Source organism: Nicotiana tomentosiformis, chromosome 5 (genome assembly GCF_000390325.3).
Source record: "Nicotiana tomentosiformis chromosome 5, ASM39032v3, whole genome shotgun sequence".
Lineage (NCBI taxonomy): Eukaryota > Viridiplantae > Streptophyta > Magnoliopsida > Solanales > Solanaceae > Nicotiana > Nicotiana tomentosiformis.
In genome coordinates, this window is record NC_090816.1 from 135049450 (window position 1) to 135065587 (window position 16138).

Consider the following 16138-nt stretch of genomic DNA (forward strand, 5'->3'; position numbering starts at 1 on the left):
AATGGGCCAAAATATCGCTATTATATTTTTTAAAATTTTTTCCAAACTTTTGTATTTTATAAAAGAACCTACCATTTATTATTTTGTAACGATATTGCTTCGTCTTCTCGGTCATCTGATAGTGTATCATGTAGTTCATTATAAAAATGATAATTTTGTATCAAATTTATTTATGTTAAAGACTATGGTTTGCGATAATATAATGAATGTTATTGATAATGGTACTGTAGGGTATTTGTGATAGTTTTTAGAACTTGTGGGTATAAGTCATGTTTCATGTTTTTCCAAACCAAACTTCACCCAAAACAGATGTCCAAACATATTTTCATCTTCAAACCAAACTTCACCCAAATCATATTTTTCAGAATAAATTTGAGAATCTATGGCCAAACGCTAGCTAAGACTAGGTAAACCGATTTTAATTTTATTTCAAGCTATTTTTTTTATATAGACAAGTATCAAAACCAAAAGCAGAAACAAATATAACAACCTCCCAAGATTGTTAATACTGCAATGTCCCAACCAGCCATTTTGATTTGTAGAACCCCGTTCCCTAAAATAAAACTTCATGTATGTGCTTTTATTGATTTATGACTTGCGGGGATGGTTGGTTCGGGATTTGAAAGTGTTTGGGTTGAAATCGGAACACTTGGTTGCTTAAGTTAGTCTTAAAATGCCAAGTTTGACTTCGGTCAACATTTTGAGAAAACGATCCCAGAATCGGGACAGTTCCAATAGGTTCGAATGATGATTTCGGACTTGGACGTATGTTCGAATCGGGTTTTGGATAACCCGGGAGCGTTTTGGCGCTTAATAGTGAAAATTAACTATTTGAAGGTTTAATGTTCTTTAAATTTGGTTTGGAGTAGGGTTTTGAGTAATTGAGGTCCGTTTGGAATTTTGAGTTTTGGAATAGTTTCGTATAGTAATTTAAGACATGCACGCAAAATTTCGTGTCATTCCGAGTAGTCTGAGTATGTTTCGGCGCATTGGAAGTAAATTGAACAACTTGAAATTTTAAGTTTGAATCAATTTGGTTTAGGATATGATTCTTAGATTTGATGTTGTTTTACGCGTTCTGAGAGTTCGAGCGAGTCCGTTTTATGATTTCAAACCTGTTAGTATGTTCCGGAGGGGCCCCGGGGGTCCCGAGTGTTAACCAGACGAGGCTCGGACCAATTTTGGGAAATTGAGCAAGGACTGAAGCTCCCAGCTACTATCATAATCGCTTGGACAGCCGTAGGTGCGAGCTCGCAGGTGTGAACGAGAGGAGCCTGCCCAACCATCGCTGATGCGAAGCATTTGGCGCACCTGCGAACGCGCAGGTGCGAAGGCCCTGTGCGCAGAAGCGGAGGAATGCACAGGTGCGAAGGAATGGGCGCACCTGCGCTTGCGCAGAAGCGAGCAGCTCGTCCGCAGGTGTGGAGCCAGTCCAAGAGGAAAAATCTCGCACCTGCGAGGCTTTTCCGCAGGTGCGAAAGCCGCAGGTGCGAATACCTTCCGCAAGTGCGAAAAATATGCCTGGGCAGAACATTATAATGAACGAAGCTCAGTCCATTTTTGTTCATTTATCCTCCATGTTTGCGCGATTTCAGAGCTCTTTGTGAGGCGTTTTCAACTAATAACTTGGAGGTAAGTTAATTCTATACCCTTTGAGTTAAATACATAGATTATGGGTAGATTATAACTAGTAAATCTTATAAATCAAGGGTTTAGGTGAAAAACCTAAATTTTTATAAAAATGAGATTTTAGCTACGAAAATGGTTATGGAATTGGATAGAAATTATATATTTGAGTTCTTGAGATTATGGGTAACGTTTCCATCCGAAAATTTCCGGAATCCGTGCACGTGGGGCCGGGGTGAATTTTAGGAACTTTACCATTTTGGATAGAATAATTTAGTTAATAGATGAATTTCGAATTATTAAGCATATATTAATTATTTTGTATAATATTTGGATAGTTTCGAATTTTTCGGCGTCGAATCGAGAATGTTACACGACGCAGTAATCAGAAAGTGGACTTTGAGACAAGGTAAGTCTCTTGTCTAATCTTGTGAGAGGGAAATTGCCCCATAGGGATTAAATTAATTAATTATTGCTAATTGCGGGGGCTACGTACGCACGAGGTGACGAGAGTCCGTGCGTAGCTACTATTAATGCTAAAGTCCGGGTAGTTTAGGACCAAAGCATGAATTACTTGTGTAAATTATATTCTTTATTAATTAAATTATTTGATGTATACACTGTGAATTGTTATGAAAGGTAGTAAAAGATGAAATTTTCATATGCTTAAATTTTTGTTTAAATTAATTAATTATTGAAATAAATTATTTATCCTCTCGAATAAATCTTGCAATAAATACTCTCATTCCGGAGGTACATAAGAAAATGTCCTCATTTCTTGTGGATCGAGCCGAACGCCTCAGCAGGATAGATGCATCTATGGATCGTTCCGCACGTCCCTCGGCAGTTTACACGACACTCTAGATCGGGCCGTACGTCCTCGACAGAAATTGTGCTTAATAATAATAATAAATACACGATACTTTGATAGTTTGTTACAACTTGTGAAGCTAATTGATAAAATAGAAATTATTGGACTTGAAGGAATTTAATTAATACATAAAATATTTGTTGCATTTGGAAGAATTTAATTATTTCTGTTGATTTAGGAAAATTATTGTTAATTCTGTAAGACATGCTGAATTAAATAAATTCTATTTCATCTTATTTATTATTTTGGACCCTTAGTAAGTGTCAAAGTCGATTATCTCGTCTTGTTATCCGGAGGCATAGTGGTGAGCTGCCTTTCTGACCCGTTCTGCAGCTACTAGTGACTCTCTATGTATTTTTCATTCTGTCTATTTTCATTCAAACAGTATTTTGGAGTTTTGTATAATCTACTAGATGCTCATACGCTTGTGACACCAGGTATTGGCATACACATTGATAGAATTTGATGTTTTATTATTTTTCTTGGATTTAAAAGTTTAGTCAATATATGCTAAATTTATTATTTGGATTGACTAGCTGTATTGTTGGGAGCCATCACGACCTTTAGGTGAAATTGGATCGTGACAAATACTGAATCACGAACTTTAACTGGATACATGTAATGATCTCAAGGATCAAATATACAATACTGTTCGAATAAGAGTTGACAATACTGTCAAAGTCGACTATCTCGTCTCTATCACTTTGAGATTAGGCTTGATACATACTGGGTACACGCTGTTTACGTACTCATACTACACTTGCTGCACTTTTTGTGCAGGATCTGAGACAGGTACTTGTGGATGACCTATCATCGCACATCCTCGTTATCCGGAGGCATAGTGGTGAGCTGCCTTTCTGACCCGTTCTGTAGCTACCAGTGATTCTCCCTGTATTTTTCATTCTATCTATTTTCATTCAGACAGTATTTTGGAGTTTTGTATCATCTACTAGATGCTCATATGCTTGTGTCACCAGGTCTTGGCACACACATTGGTAGAATTTGATGTTTTATTATTTTTCTTGGATTTAAAAGTTTAGTCAATATATGTTAAATTTATTAGTTGGCTTGCATAGCTGTAGTATTGGGTGCTATCACGACCTTTAGGTGAAATTGGGTCGTGACAACATAATATCAGAGCACTAGGTTCACGTAGGTCTCACAAGTTATGAGCACGCCTAATAGAATCTTGTGGATCGGTACGGAGACGTCTGTACTTATCTTCGAGAGGCTATAGGGTGTTAGGAAACTACCTTTCTTCATATTCCATCATGCAATTAATGTACTACTAAATATCCTTCTCTTATTCTCTCACAGATGGTGAGAACGCGCTCAAATGAGGTTCCAGACCAGGGAAGAGCTACTTACCCAGTTGCTAGAGGCCGAGGGAGGGCTCCAGCCCGTGGTAGAGGGCGAGGACATCCCATGACTGTTCCAGTTATGCCGCCAGTGGGTCCAACAGAGAATCCCATTGTTGAGGAACAGGTTGAGATGCCTGTGGCAGAGCCGGCTCCGGTGGATTTCACATTTGCACCGGGACTCCAGGATATTACGGGTCGTATGTTGCGGTTCATGGACAATATGACTCAGGCCGATTTATTTCCGGCAGACCCAACCACATCTCAAGCGGGCGGGAGAGCACAGACCCCTACCGCACATGCTCATGGACAGGCAACTGCTATATATCAGACCGAGGGTGCACTACCCATGGGTGGAGTCCAGCCAGTGGCAGTAGCTACACCTGAGCCCAGACCAGTTGTAGCTGCTGATCCTCAAAAATTATTGGACATATGGACTAGACTACATCCTCTTGTCTTTGGGGGTGAGCGACATGAGGATCCCCAGGATTTCATTGATCGGTGCAAGGATAGATTGTACAACATGAGGATATTAGAGTCTCATGGGGTAGACTTTGCTACTTTTCAGCTAGAGGTCAGAGCCCGTATGTCACGCCCCAAACTAGGGGAGGCACGACTGGCACTCGATACTGTATTCGATCGAGTTAGCCACTAAACATACTAGCTAACTAGACTGGGGGCCCAACAGATCGGGCAGCACAACATCTGAAATACTAAGCCTGGACCGTAAGGTTATGACATGAATAACAATAAGCCATATAAACATAGGTAGACAAGCCAAAATAATAAAATACTAGCTGGCCGACGAGGCCGCGACTGAAGACATACATGCCTACACACCTATATATACATGCCAAGCCTATGGGGTGGAGACTAAAAGTAGCAAAAAGAAACCCAGAATACTGTGTCCACAATAGCCTCTAAGAGTGTCATAAGCACTATCGGGATAAGGCCCCAACTATACCTAAACTGTACAACAAAAGTAACCATCCTATGAAAGCTCCAGGAAGAGGTGGAGCTTACCAACTCACAACTAAACCCCGAAATCCTAGCGGAGGGCTCGATCAGAGTCCCTACCTGGACCTGCACGCACGAAACAAAAATGCAGATTCCCCAGGCAACGGGACATCAGTACGAATAAAAATGTACTGGTATGTAAGGCAGAAAGTAGAATCATACATAGCTGATGTAAAAAGGTAATAAAGATACCACCTGACACTGAAACTCTGATAGCCTCCATGGCCGACATCCGACCTCATAGTAATAAAATATGCATGGTATGCTCGTGTAATCATATGTCGTGAATACATATATATATTGATGCAAATGCATGACATACCCAACCAAATGCTAGCAATGGCGGTCTCTTTCGGTAGCTAACCGGTATCATATTGCCAACCTGTGGCCATCTGTACAATATATATAGTCTTTCGGGCAAATAGGTCCCTTACCTCCGATTATAGCTCGAAGTCCATGCATAATAAGTCATGCATGATATGAACTTTGAATGCACATAATAGGCCATAACAAGAGCTTAGCCAACCTTGGCTTATTGGTACTCTTATTCTCATAATCTCATAATCACCTTCGTATCGCATACAAGTGTCTCGTGGAACCTCATATCTTTTTTTAATAAGTTGAAAACTTAACTCGACTTTTAAAAAGATAACTTAACTCTGAATATGTTCATAAAAAACTTAAGGTGCTTCACTTAGTCCTTATACCTGATTTCTTAATAATTAGTAAAAGAAAATATTTCAAAAAAATCAAATGTTTTAGTAGTTTAAACATAAAAATTATATTTGAGAATTTTCAAAATCGACGTGTCACTTTAGAGATTTTAAAATACACTTTAACAAGGAAGAAGGACTGATCGCAAATACTAAATGCCTTTATTTTTAAGTCACACAACCCAAAGACGAATAAGAATTCATATATATGGACATATATTTAAGAAAGCCGACAAAATGACATATATAGATGTCAAATACCCTTTTTAACCGAACGAGTGGAATATCAACCTAATAGCATCATGAAAATACTTCAGCTATGATACCAATGCCTTTCACAGAAGGTCTTTCTAGCAACAGAATAGTAAAATATCACATTTGGCGTCTAAGGAATTTCCCAAAATTCGTGCTAAAAGGAAGGACGAAGCTTAGCCTTAACATACCTCTCCAACGAACGTCCGAATGCCTGTAGTTCCTTCACGAAAGTTATTCCTTACGTCCTAAGCTTCGAAACCACTATATATATGCAGCTTATACGCACATATAAACAGTTCATAAATGAGTTTAAATCGGCAGATTTGCCATATGACCCTAACTTGACGAAACGCCCGTAGAACTTTGTAAAAACGATCATAAAAGAGTCCCAAGATGATTACCTTGGCAAACTAAGTATAAATCCTGAAGAACCAGCAAGAACAACAATTTCCTATCTTCCAAAAATAGCTCCAAACACAGCTAATAGAAGGGGAAAATGATTGCAAAGCGTAGAGATTGCGCTTCTAGGCACGGGGGCAAACTTTAACGATAGAAATCATTAAAAACGCACATTAATCACTCAAGAAAACCATGAAACCCTCTCTTAATAACTCTTTATATATTGGGAGAAATGATCTGATACATTTGACCCAAAGTTTAGAAAATTTATTAGAGAAATTTACGATAACTTTTGCCGACCTTTATTTCACAACTTGCTTGACTCCAAAACTTAACATGTGACTAGTGTGATATTATAATACCTCATAACACATTATTCTTAGCATATTATACACTCTTATTCTTATCTCACATGTGCAAGTTAACTTAAACCTTCCGAACGCGCGGGGTGCTACCCGAGCCATTTCTTTAACCATGAACCTTTGTTTAAGGGATTCCTTTGACTTAAAGCTTTAGTTTAGTTCCTTGATATTACCACACATTTTCAGTCTTATTCTCCCAATGTGCTATACCCAATCATATTTACCTAATATAACCACGCCACGTTACATATATTACGTAAGAGAAAAAAAAATACCTGGGGTCTCACAGTCTCCCCCCTTTAAGAACATTCGTCCGCGAATGGGTCAAGTCAATTCCTTGGTTTCATTTCTTGTCCGCTAATACGTTATTTGCGAGGCTATATTTGTTACATTTGCAAAGCATAAATCAAATTCTGAAGATTCCAACTACTAGGCTTCGTATAGCTATCTCGCAGTAAGAAATTTAAATTGCACTTTCAAGTCATTTAAAATCCAATTAAGTTGCTGTAAAGAAATAATTGGCAATTATTTAAATGCGACTCACCTTAAGTCGTAAATAGGTGGGGGTACTTCTTCCTCATTTCCTCCTCAGCTTCCCAGGTCATTTCCTCCTCAGCTTCCCAGGTCATTTCCTCGATGTTGTTATTTTGCCATAACACTTTCACGGAAGCCACTTCTTTAGTTCGAAGCTTCATTACCTGCCGATCTAAAATAACTACCGGTACCTCTGCATAAGATAAGTCTTCAGCAATGTGAATATCCTCAATGGGCGTAATACGTGAAGGATCTCCAATGCACTTCCGCAACATAGATACATGAAACACAGGATGGACTGCTTCCAATTCTAAAGGCAAATCAAGCTCATACGCCACCCTACCAATCCTCCGAATAATCTTATACGGTCCAACATACCTGGGGCTGAGCTTCCCCTTCTTTCCAAATCGCATGACGCCCTTCATAGGCGATACTTTCAGGAAAACCCAATCTTCTACATCAAACTCTAAGTCTCGTCGTCGAACATCTTCATAAGACTTTTGCTGACTTTGTGCTGTACGCAGCCAGTCTCTAATAAGTTTTACCTTTTCCATTGCTTGCTGGACTAAGTTAGGACCTAGCAACTCTGCTTCCCCGACCTCGAACCAACCGATCGGTGACCTACACTTCCGCCCGTATAGTGCTTCGTAAGGAGCCATCTGAATACTAGCTTGGAAGCTGTTATTATAAGCGAACTCAATAAGAGGTAGATGATCATCCCAACTTCCTTTAAAATCTAGCACGCAGGCACGTAACATATCCTCAACTGTCTGAATAGTACGCTCTGCCTGTCCATCAGTTTGCGGATGAAAAGCGGTGCTAAGATTTACCTGCATGCCTAGACCTTTCTGAAAAGATTTCCAAAAATATGTTGTAAATTGAGCCCCTCGATCAGAGATAATAGATAATGGCACTCCGTGAAGGAGAACAATCTCTCGAATGTAAAGCTTGGCATAATCCTCGGTTGAATATGTCGTCCTGACTGACAGAAAATGAGCAGATTTTGTAAGCCTATCAATAATTACCCAAATAGAATCATACCTCCGTGGAGTGCGAGGCAAACCAGTGATGAAGTCCATATTTATCATGTCCCATTTCCATAATGGAAGCTCAATACACTGAGTTAGGCCTCCAGGCCTCTGATGTTCGGCTTTAACTTGCTGGCAGTTGGGACATTGGGCTACCATCTCCGCGATATCTTTTTTCATTCCATTCCACCAATAGATCTGTCGAAGGTCCCGATACATCTTTGTCGCTCCGGGATGAACAACATATCTAGATTAATGGGCCTCCAAAAGAATCTTGGCACGAAGCTCTCCTACTGACGGTACACATAAGCGGCCCTGGTATCTAAGGACTCTATCTCCAGTTAGCTCAAATAAAGCTTGTCGCTGCTGTGGAATACTTTCCCTCAATTTTACAAGCTCAGGGTCCTCGTGTTGTCGCTCTTTCACTTCAGTAACAAAAGAAGATTTTGCCGTATTCTGAACGAGAATGCGTCCACCCTCTGCATCTACCAAACGCACCTGCAAACTAGCAAGCTGGCATAGATATTTGGTCATCTTGACCTTATCAGCTTCAACATGGCTTAGACTGCCCATGGACTTCCGGCTAAGGGCATCAGCAATAATATTAGCTTTGCCGGGATGATATAAAATATCAACATCATAGTCCTTTAGTAATTCTAGCCATCATCTTTGTCGTAGGTTCAGATCCCTCTGTTTAAATAAATACTGAAGGCTCTGGTGGTCGGTGAAAACATCAATATGAACCCCATATAGATAATGTCGCCAAATCTTTAGGGCAAATACAACTGCGGCTAACTCAAGATCGTGCGTAGGATAGTTCTGTTCATGTTTTCACAACTGCCTGGAGGCGTACGCGATAACCTTACCATGTTGCATAAGAACACAACCTAGGCCAATTCTCGAGGCATCACAATATACAACATAACCCTCGGTGCCATCCGGAAGATTCAAGACAGGTGCCGTAGTAAGCCTTTTCTTTAGTTCCTGAAAACTTTGTTCACATGCCTCAGTCCACTGAAACTTAGCTCCCTTATGTGTCAGTTTCGTCAATGGTGCAGAGATAGAGGAAAATCCCTCCACAAACCTTCGGTAATACCCTGCCAAGCCTAAAAAGCTACGAACCTCTGTCGGATTCAAGGGCCTCGGCCAAGTCATCACAGCTTCAATCTTTTGGCCATCAACCTTGATACCATCGCCGGTAATAACATGACCAAGAAAAGCTACAGAAGTTAGCCAAAATTTACATTTAGAGAATTTAGCATATAACCTGTAGTCCTGGAGAGTCTGCAATACAGTTCGCAAGTGGTCCGCATGCTCAGCTTCCGATCGTGAATATATCAGGATGTCGTCAATAAACACAATCACAAATTCATCCAAGAATGGTTTGAATACCCGGTTCATAAGATCCATAAAGGCTGCTGGGGCATTTGTAAGCCCGAAATACATGACAAGGAATTCAAAATGGCCATACCTCGTCCTAAATGCTGTTTTTGGGATATCAATATCCCTGACTCGTAGCTGATGATAACCGGATCGCAAGTCGATCTTCAAAAAGCATTTGGCACCTTGTAATTGGTCGAACAAGTCATCAATCCGTGGAAGAGGATACTTATTCTTGATAGTGACTTTATTTAGTTGCCTGTAGTCAATGCACATCCGCAAGGACCCATCTTTCTTTCGAACAAAGAGCACCGGAGCACCCCATGGGGATGTACTTGGCTTAATAAAGCCTTTATCGAGCAAGTCCTTCAGTTGTTCCTTCAATTCCCTTAGCTTTGCAGGAGCCATTCTGTAGGGAGGAATGGATATAGGCTGCGCATCAGGAAGAAAATCTATAGCGAAATCGATTTCCCTTTCGGGAGGAATTCCTGGAAGCTCGTCAGGGAATACCGTCGGGAATTCATTCACAATAGGAACCGACTGAAGAGTCGTTGGCTCCTTATCTATATCCCTAACATGAACCAGATGGTATATACAACCTTTAGCAATAAACTTCCAAGCCCTAAGGTAAGAAATAAACTTACCCTTGGGCGTGGCTGCATTACCTTTCCATTCAAGGACAGGCTCACCAGGAAAATGAAATCGGACCAACTTTGCACGACAATCAATATTAGCATAACAAGCTGCCAACCAATCCATACCCATAATGACATCGAAGTCTAGCATAACCAATTCAACTAAATCAACAGAGGTTGGACGGTCATTAATTAACACTGTACAATCTCGATAGACATGATTAGCTACAATAGAGTCGCCAACTGGCGTAGACACCTCAACTGGCTGTGGCAACAACTCAGATCTCATGTCAAGCTTACCAGCAATAAATGGAGTAATATATGAAAATGTAGAGCCGGGATCCATCAATGCATAAATGGCATGAGAATGTATTATCAATATACCTGTGACAACATCTGGGGATGCCTCTGAATCCTGTCGGCCTATGAGTGCATAAAAGCGGTTCTGGCCACCACTAGAACCTGAGGTGTCTCCTCCACCTCTCCCCCTACCACGACCCTGAGTAGACTGTGGACCTGGTCGGGGAGCACGGACTGAGGGCGAAGAGGCTGCTATGAATCCTGAAGGCTGAGCTGGTGTACCTCTGCCTAACCCCGGGCACCGGCTAATATAATGTCCTGTCTGCCCACAATGAAAACATGCACTCAAACCCTATTTACATTGCCCGGTGTGTAGCTTACCGCACTGAGTACATGGAGGAGTAAGCTGTCTCATCTGTGCAGAACGCTCCTGTCGACGGCCCTCAGGCTGGCCTGAGCTCTGCCCCGGTCCTGACTGAATATAACGATCAAACCGCTGGCCCTACATCTGTGGTGGGAAACTACCTACTGACCGAGGTGGATATCGATGGAGTGGAGGCCTAAAATCAACTCGTGGCACCCTATAAGACCCCATAGTACGAGCCCTCTTACTCTGCTCCCTATCCCTGCGAGTATCACGAATCCGACGGGAAAGGTCCTCTGTAGTCTGAGCGAAAGCCTGTATGCGGGAAATATCTACATCATCCGATAGGGATGAAACCCTATAGTCTCTAATCAGATGATACCCCAAACCATCCACATAATGATGAACTCTAGCCCTCATGGTACGTACGATATCTGGTGCATACCTTGCCAAAGAATTAAACTTATGGCTATAATCCCTCACACTCATATCCCTCTGCTTTAGGCTAAGAAACTGGTCAAGACGGGCCTCCCGAACCTCCCGTGGCAAATAATGGGCTAAAAAAGCCTCAGAGAAGTCCTCCCACTCTACTGGCGGAGCATCAGGTCCTCTAGATCTCTCCCATGCCTCATACCATAGGATGGCTACATCACGTAGTCGAAAAGAAGCCAACTCCACAGCCTCAGTGACGGAGGCATGCATCACCCTCAATACTCTATACATGTGGTCTATAAAGTCCTGGGATCCTCAGTGGAACTGGATCCTATAAATAATGGAGGGGCCAAGTGAAGAAACTCTCGTACCGTCGAGCTTCCTATCCGATCTCTCCGGGCATCTGCTCCTGACTCTAGCTGTCGCTCATGAATAGAAACCATCCTAGTCAGCAACTGAACAACCTCCCTCATCCCCTGCTCCCCAGTCTCTGATGGGGGAACAATAGGTGCTGGAGGTCCTGTGTCTCTAGCTGCCTCAGGTACTAATGGAACTGGTGAGGCTGGGGGTACTGCATCTCCCTGGGCTCTAACAAGTGCTGGGGAAGCTGAAACTAGGGGTACTGGAGACTCACTGTGAGCCTCTAAGGGAAATCTATCCCTCTGACCTGGTGGGGAATGACTGGTACCTTCTCTCGGATCCATACCTATCTCTCGTTGTGCCATCTCCTGAGCGTAGGTAGCCTGTTAGATAGGAAACACAAAGCACGATTTAGATTTCATATGTTCTTATAACTTCGCTCTATAGCACGATCTATTAATTGAAAGAAATGTAACCATTCCTAAATGCCTCATAGCCTCCTGATTATAAGTGTGGTGTACAACACACCCATAAGCAAGACTCTACTAGACACGGCTTGTGGACTCCCTGGGATACGACCTACTCTGATACCAAGTTTGTCACGCCCCAAACTAGGGGAGGCACGACTGTCACTCGATACTGTATTCGATCGAGTTAGCCACTAAACATACTAGCTAACTAGACTGGGGGCCCAACAGATCGGGCAGCACAACATCTGAAATACTAAGCCTGGACCGTAAGGTTATGACATGAATAACAATAAGCCATATAAACATAGGTAGACAAGCCAAAATAATAAAATACTAGCTGGCTAACGAGGCCGCGACTGAAGACATACATGCCTACACACCTATATATACATGCCAAGCCTATGGGCTGGAGACTGAAAGCAGCAAAAAGAAACCCAGAATACTGTGTCCACAATAGCCTCTAAGAGTGTCATAAGCACTGTCGGGATAAGGCCCCAACTATACCCAAACTGTACAACAAAAGTAACCATCCTATGAAAGCTCCAGGAAGAGGTGGAGCTTACCAACTCACAACTGAACCCCAAAATACTAGCGGAGGGGTCGATCAGAGTCCCTACCTGGACCTGTACGCATGAAACAAAAATGCAGTGTCCCCAGGCAACGGGACATCAGTACGAATAAAAATGTACTGGTATGTAAGGCAGAAAGTAGAATCATACATAGCTGATGTAAAAAGGTAATAAAGATACCACCTGACACTGAAACTCTGATGGCCTCCATGGCCGACATCCGACCTCATAGTAATAAAATATGCATGGTATGCTCGTGTAATCATATGTCGTGAATACATATATATATTGATGCAAATGCATGACATACCCAACCAAATGCTAGCAATGGCGGTCTCTTCCGGTAGCTAACCGGTATCATATTGCCAACCTGTGGCCATCTGTACAATATATATAGTCTTTCGGGCAAATAGGCCCCTTACCTCCGATTATAGCTCTCCATGCATAATATGTCATGCATGATATGAACTTTAAATGCACATAATAGGCCATAACAAGAACTTAGCCAACCTTGGCTCATTGGTACTCTTATTCTCATAATCTCATAATCACCTTCGTATCGCATACAAATGTCTCGTGGAACCTCATATCTTTTTTTAATAAGTTTGAAAACTTAACTCGACTTTTAGAAAGATAACTTAACTCTGAATATATTCATAAAAAACTTAAGGGGCTTCACTTAGTCCTTATACCTGATTTCTTGATAATTAGTAAAAGAAAGTATTTCAAAAAAATTAAATGTTTTAGTAGTTTAAACATAAAAATTATATTTGAGAATTTTGAAATCGACGTGTCACTTTAGAGATTTTAAAATACACTTTAACAAGGAAGAAGGACTGATCGCAAATACTAAATGCCTTTATTTTTAAGTCACACAACCCAAAGACGAATAAGAATTCATATATATGGACATATATTTAAGAAAGCCGACAAAATGACATATATAGATGTCGAATACCCTTTTTAACCGAACGAGTGGAATATCAACCTAATAGCATCATGAAAATACTTCAGCTACGATACCAATGCCTTTCACAGAAGGTCTTTCTAGCAACAGAATAGTAAAATATCACATTTGGCGTCTTAGGAATTTCCCAAAATTCGTGCTAAAAGGAAGGACGAAGCTTAGTCTTAACATACCTCTCCAACGAACGTCCGAATGCCTGTAGTTCCTTCACGAAAGTTGTTCCTTACATCCTAAGCTTCGAAACCACTATATATATGCAGCTTATACGCACCTATAAATAGTTCATAAATGAGTTTAAATCGGCAGATTTGCCATATGACCCTAACTTGACGAAACGCCCGTAGAACTTTGTAAAAACGATCATAAAAGAGTCCCAAGATGATTACCTTGGCAAACCAAGTATAAATACTGAAGAACCAGCAAGAACAACAATTTCCTATCTTCCAAAAATAGCTCCAAACACAGCTAATAGAAGGGGAAAACGATTGCAAAGCGTAGAGATTACGCTTCTAGGTACAGGGGCAAACTTTAACGATAGAAATCATTAAAAATGCACCTTAATCACTCAAGAACATCATGAAACCCTCTCTTAAGCTTTCGCACTGTTTTGGGATGAAGATGAAATGTTTTGGGATCTTAAAAGTCGGATTTTCCGACTTATACCACTTGTTTGACCCGACCCGGTTCGCGACCCGATTTCAGCCCGGTCAGTCCGCGGTAAAACAGTCATAACTTTTTACTCCAATGTCGGTTTGATGTGAGATTTCTTTGGTTGCAAACTAGACTTGTAGACCTTCGATTTGGTAGGTTTTGGGTCCCATAACTCTTTATATATTGGGAGAAATGATCTGATACACCTGACCCAACGTTTAGAAAATTTATTAGAGAAATTTACGATAACTTTTGCCGACCTTTATTTCACAACTTGCTTGACTCCAAAACTTAACATGTGACCAGTGTGATATTATAATACCTCATAACACATTATTCTTAGCATATTATACACTCTTAGTCTTATCCCACAGGTACAAGTTAACTTAAACCTTCCGAACGCGCGGGGTGCTACCCGAGCCATTTCTTTAACCATGAACCTTTGTTTAAGGGATTCCTTTGACTTAAAGCTTTAGTTTAGTTCCTTGATATTACCATACATTTTCAGTCTTATTCTCCCAATGTGCTATACCCAATCATATTTACCTAATATAACCACGCCACGTTACGTATATTACGTAAGAGAAAAAACAAAAACACATGGGGTCTCACACCGTAGATGGTGGCAGTCTTATGTTCTTGGCAGACAAGCAGATTCTCTTCCCATGACTTGGGACAGGTTCACTCGTATTTTCTTGGACAAGTATATTCCACCCTCTCAAAGGGAAGAGTTGCGGTTTCAGTTTGAGCAGCTCCAGCAGGGTCAAATGTCAGTGACCGATTATGAGGCGAGGTTTTCTGAGTTATCTCGCCATGCACTTATGATACTCCCTACTGAGGCGGAGAGAGTGCAGAGGTTTGTTGCGGGTTTACATACTGGCATTCAGGCCACTATGGCTTGAGAGGTTGAGATGGGTACTTCTTATGAGATAGTTGTGGAGATAGCCCGGAGGATTGAGGGTGTGCGTCAGCGGAGCTGAGAGAAAATTACGAGAGATAAGCAGTTCAGGTACTCTGGAGAGTTCAGAGGTGCTCCATCTGGGGGCAGAGGTCAGTTCGCGAGGGGGCAGTCCAGCAGGCCCCCATATCCAACACCACCGCCTCCTTGAAGTGCTCCAGTGTGACCTTTTCTCAGTGTTATACCAGAGAGTTCTTACAACCCACCAGCTATTCAGGGTTCTTCCAGTGGGTATTCAGGCCCCCACGGCCAGACTCTTAGTCAGCAGCCCATCGCACCGAAGAGTTGTTACGAGTGTGGGGATCCTAGTCACATGCGGAGAATTTGCCCCAGGCTTCGGGGTAGACTAGTACAGCAGGGTCAGCAGTCTATGCTTACCGGACCAGTTGCTCCACCAGTAGTTCGACCACCAAGAGGTGGAGGACAGGTGGGTAGGGGCCGTCCTAGAGGTGGAGGTCTTGCGACAAGGATGCCTCAGTATTATTTGATCCAGGATCCACATATTCATATGTGTCATCTCTATTTTCTCCATTCCTGGGTGTTTCTCGTGAGTCCTTGAGTACTCATATTTATGTGTCCACTCCTCTGGGCGATTCTGTTATTATGAACTAGATTTACCGATCCTGTATTATTACATTCCGTGGTTATGAAACTAGAGCAGATCTCCTATTGCTTGAGATAGCCAATTTTGAAATTATTCTGAGCATGGACTGGTTATCTCCATATCATGTTATTCTAGATTGTTATGCCAAGACTATTACCTTGGCTATTCCAGCATTGCCTAAGCTAGAGTAGAAGGGTTCATCTGTTAGTTCATTTAATCGAGTTATTTCTTTTATAAAGGCTCAACACATGGTTGAGAAGGGTTGTTTGGCTTATCTAGCCTATG

At 41.6% G+C, this 16138-nt stretch overlaps 1 protein-coding gene across 1 annotated transcript; it reads right to left on the reverse strand.

Moving 5' to 3' along the window:
- Positions 1 to 8415: 8415 nt before the first annotated feature.
- LOC138893199 (uncharacterized) lies at positions 8416 to 11565 on the reverse strand. The gene is made up of 3 exons (XM_070176976.1): positions 11059 to 11565; positions 9879 to 10800; positions 8416 to 8819 (listed from the first exon to the last, which is right to left on the reverse strand). The coding sequence occupies exons 1-3, from the start codon at positions 11563 to 11565 to the stop codon at positions 8416 to 8418; spliced, it is 1833 nt and encodes a 610-aa protein (XP_070033077.1).
- Positions 11566 to 16138: the final 4573 nt, after the last annotated feature.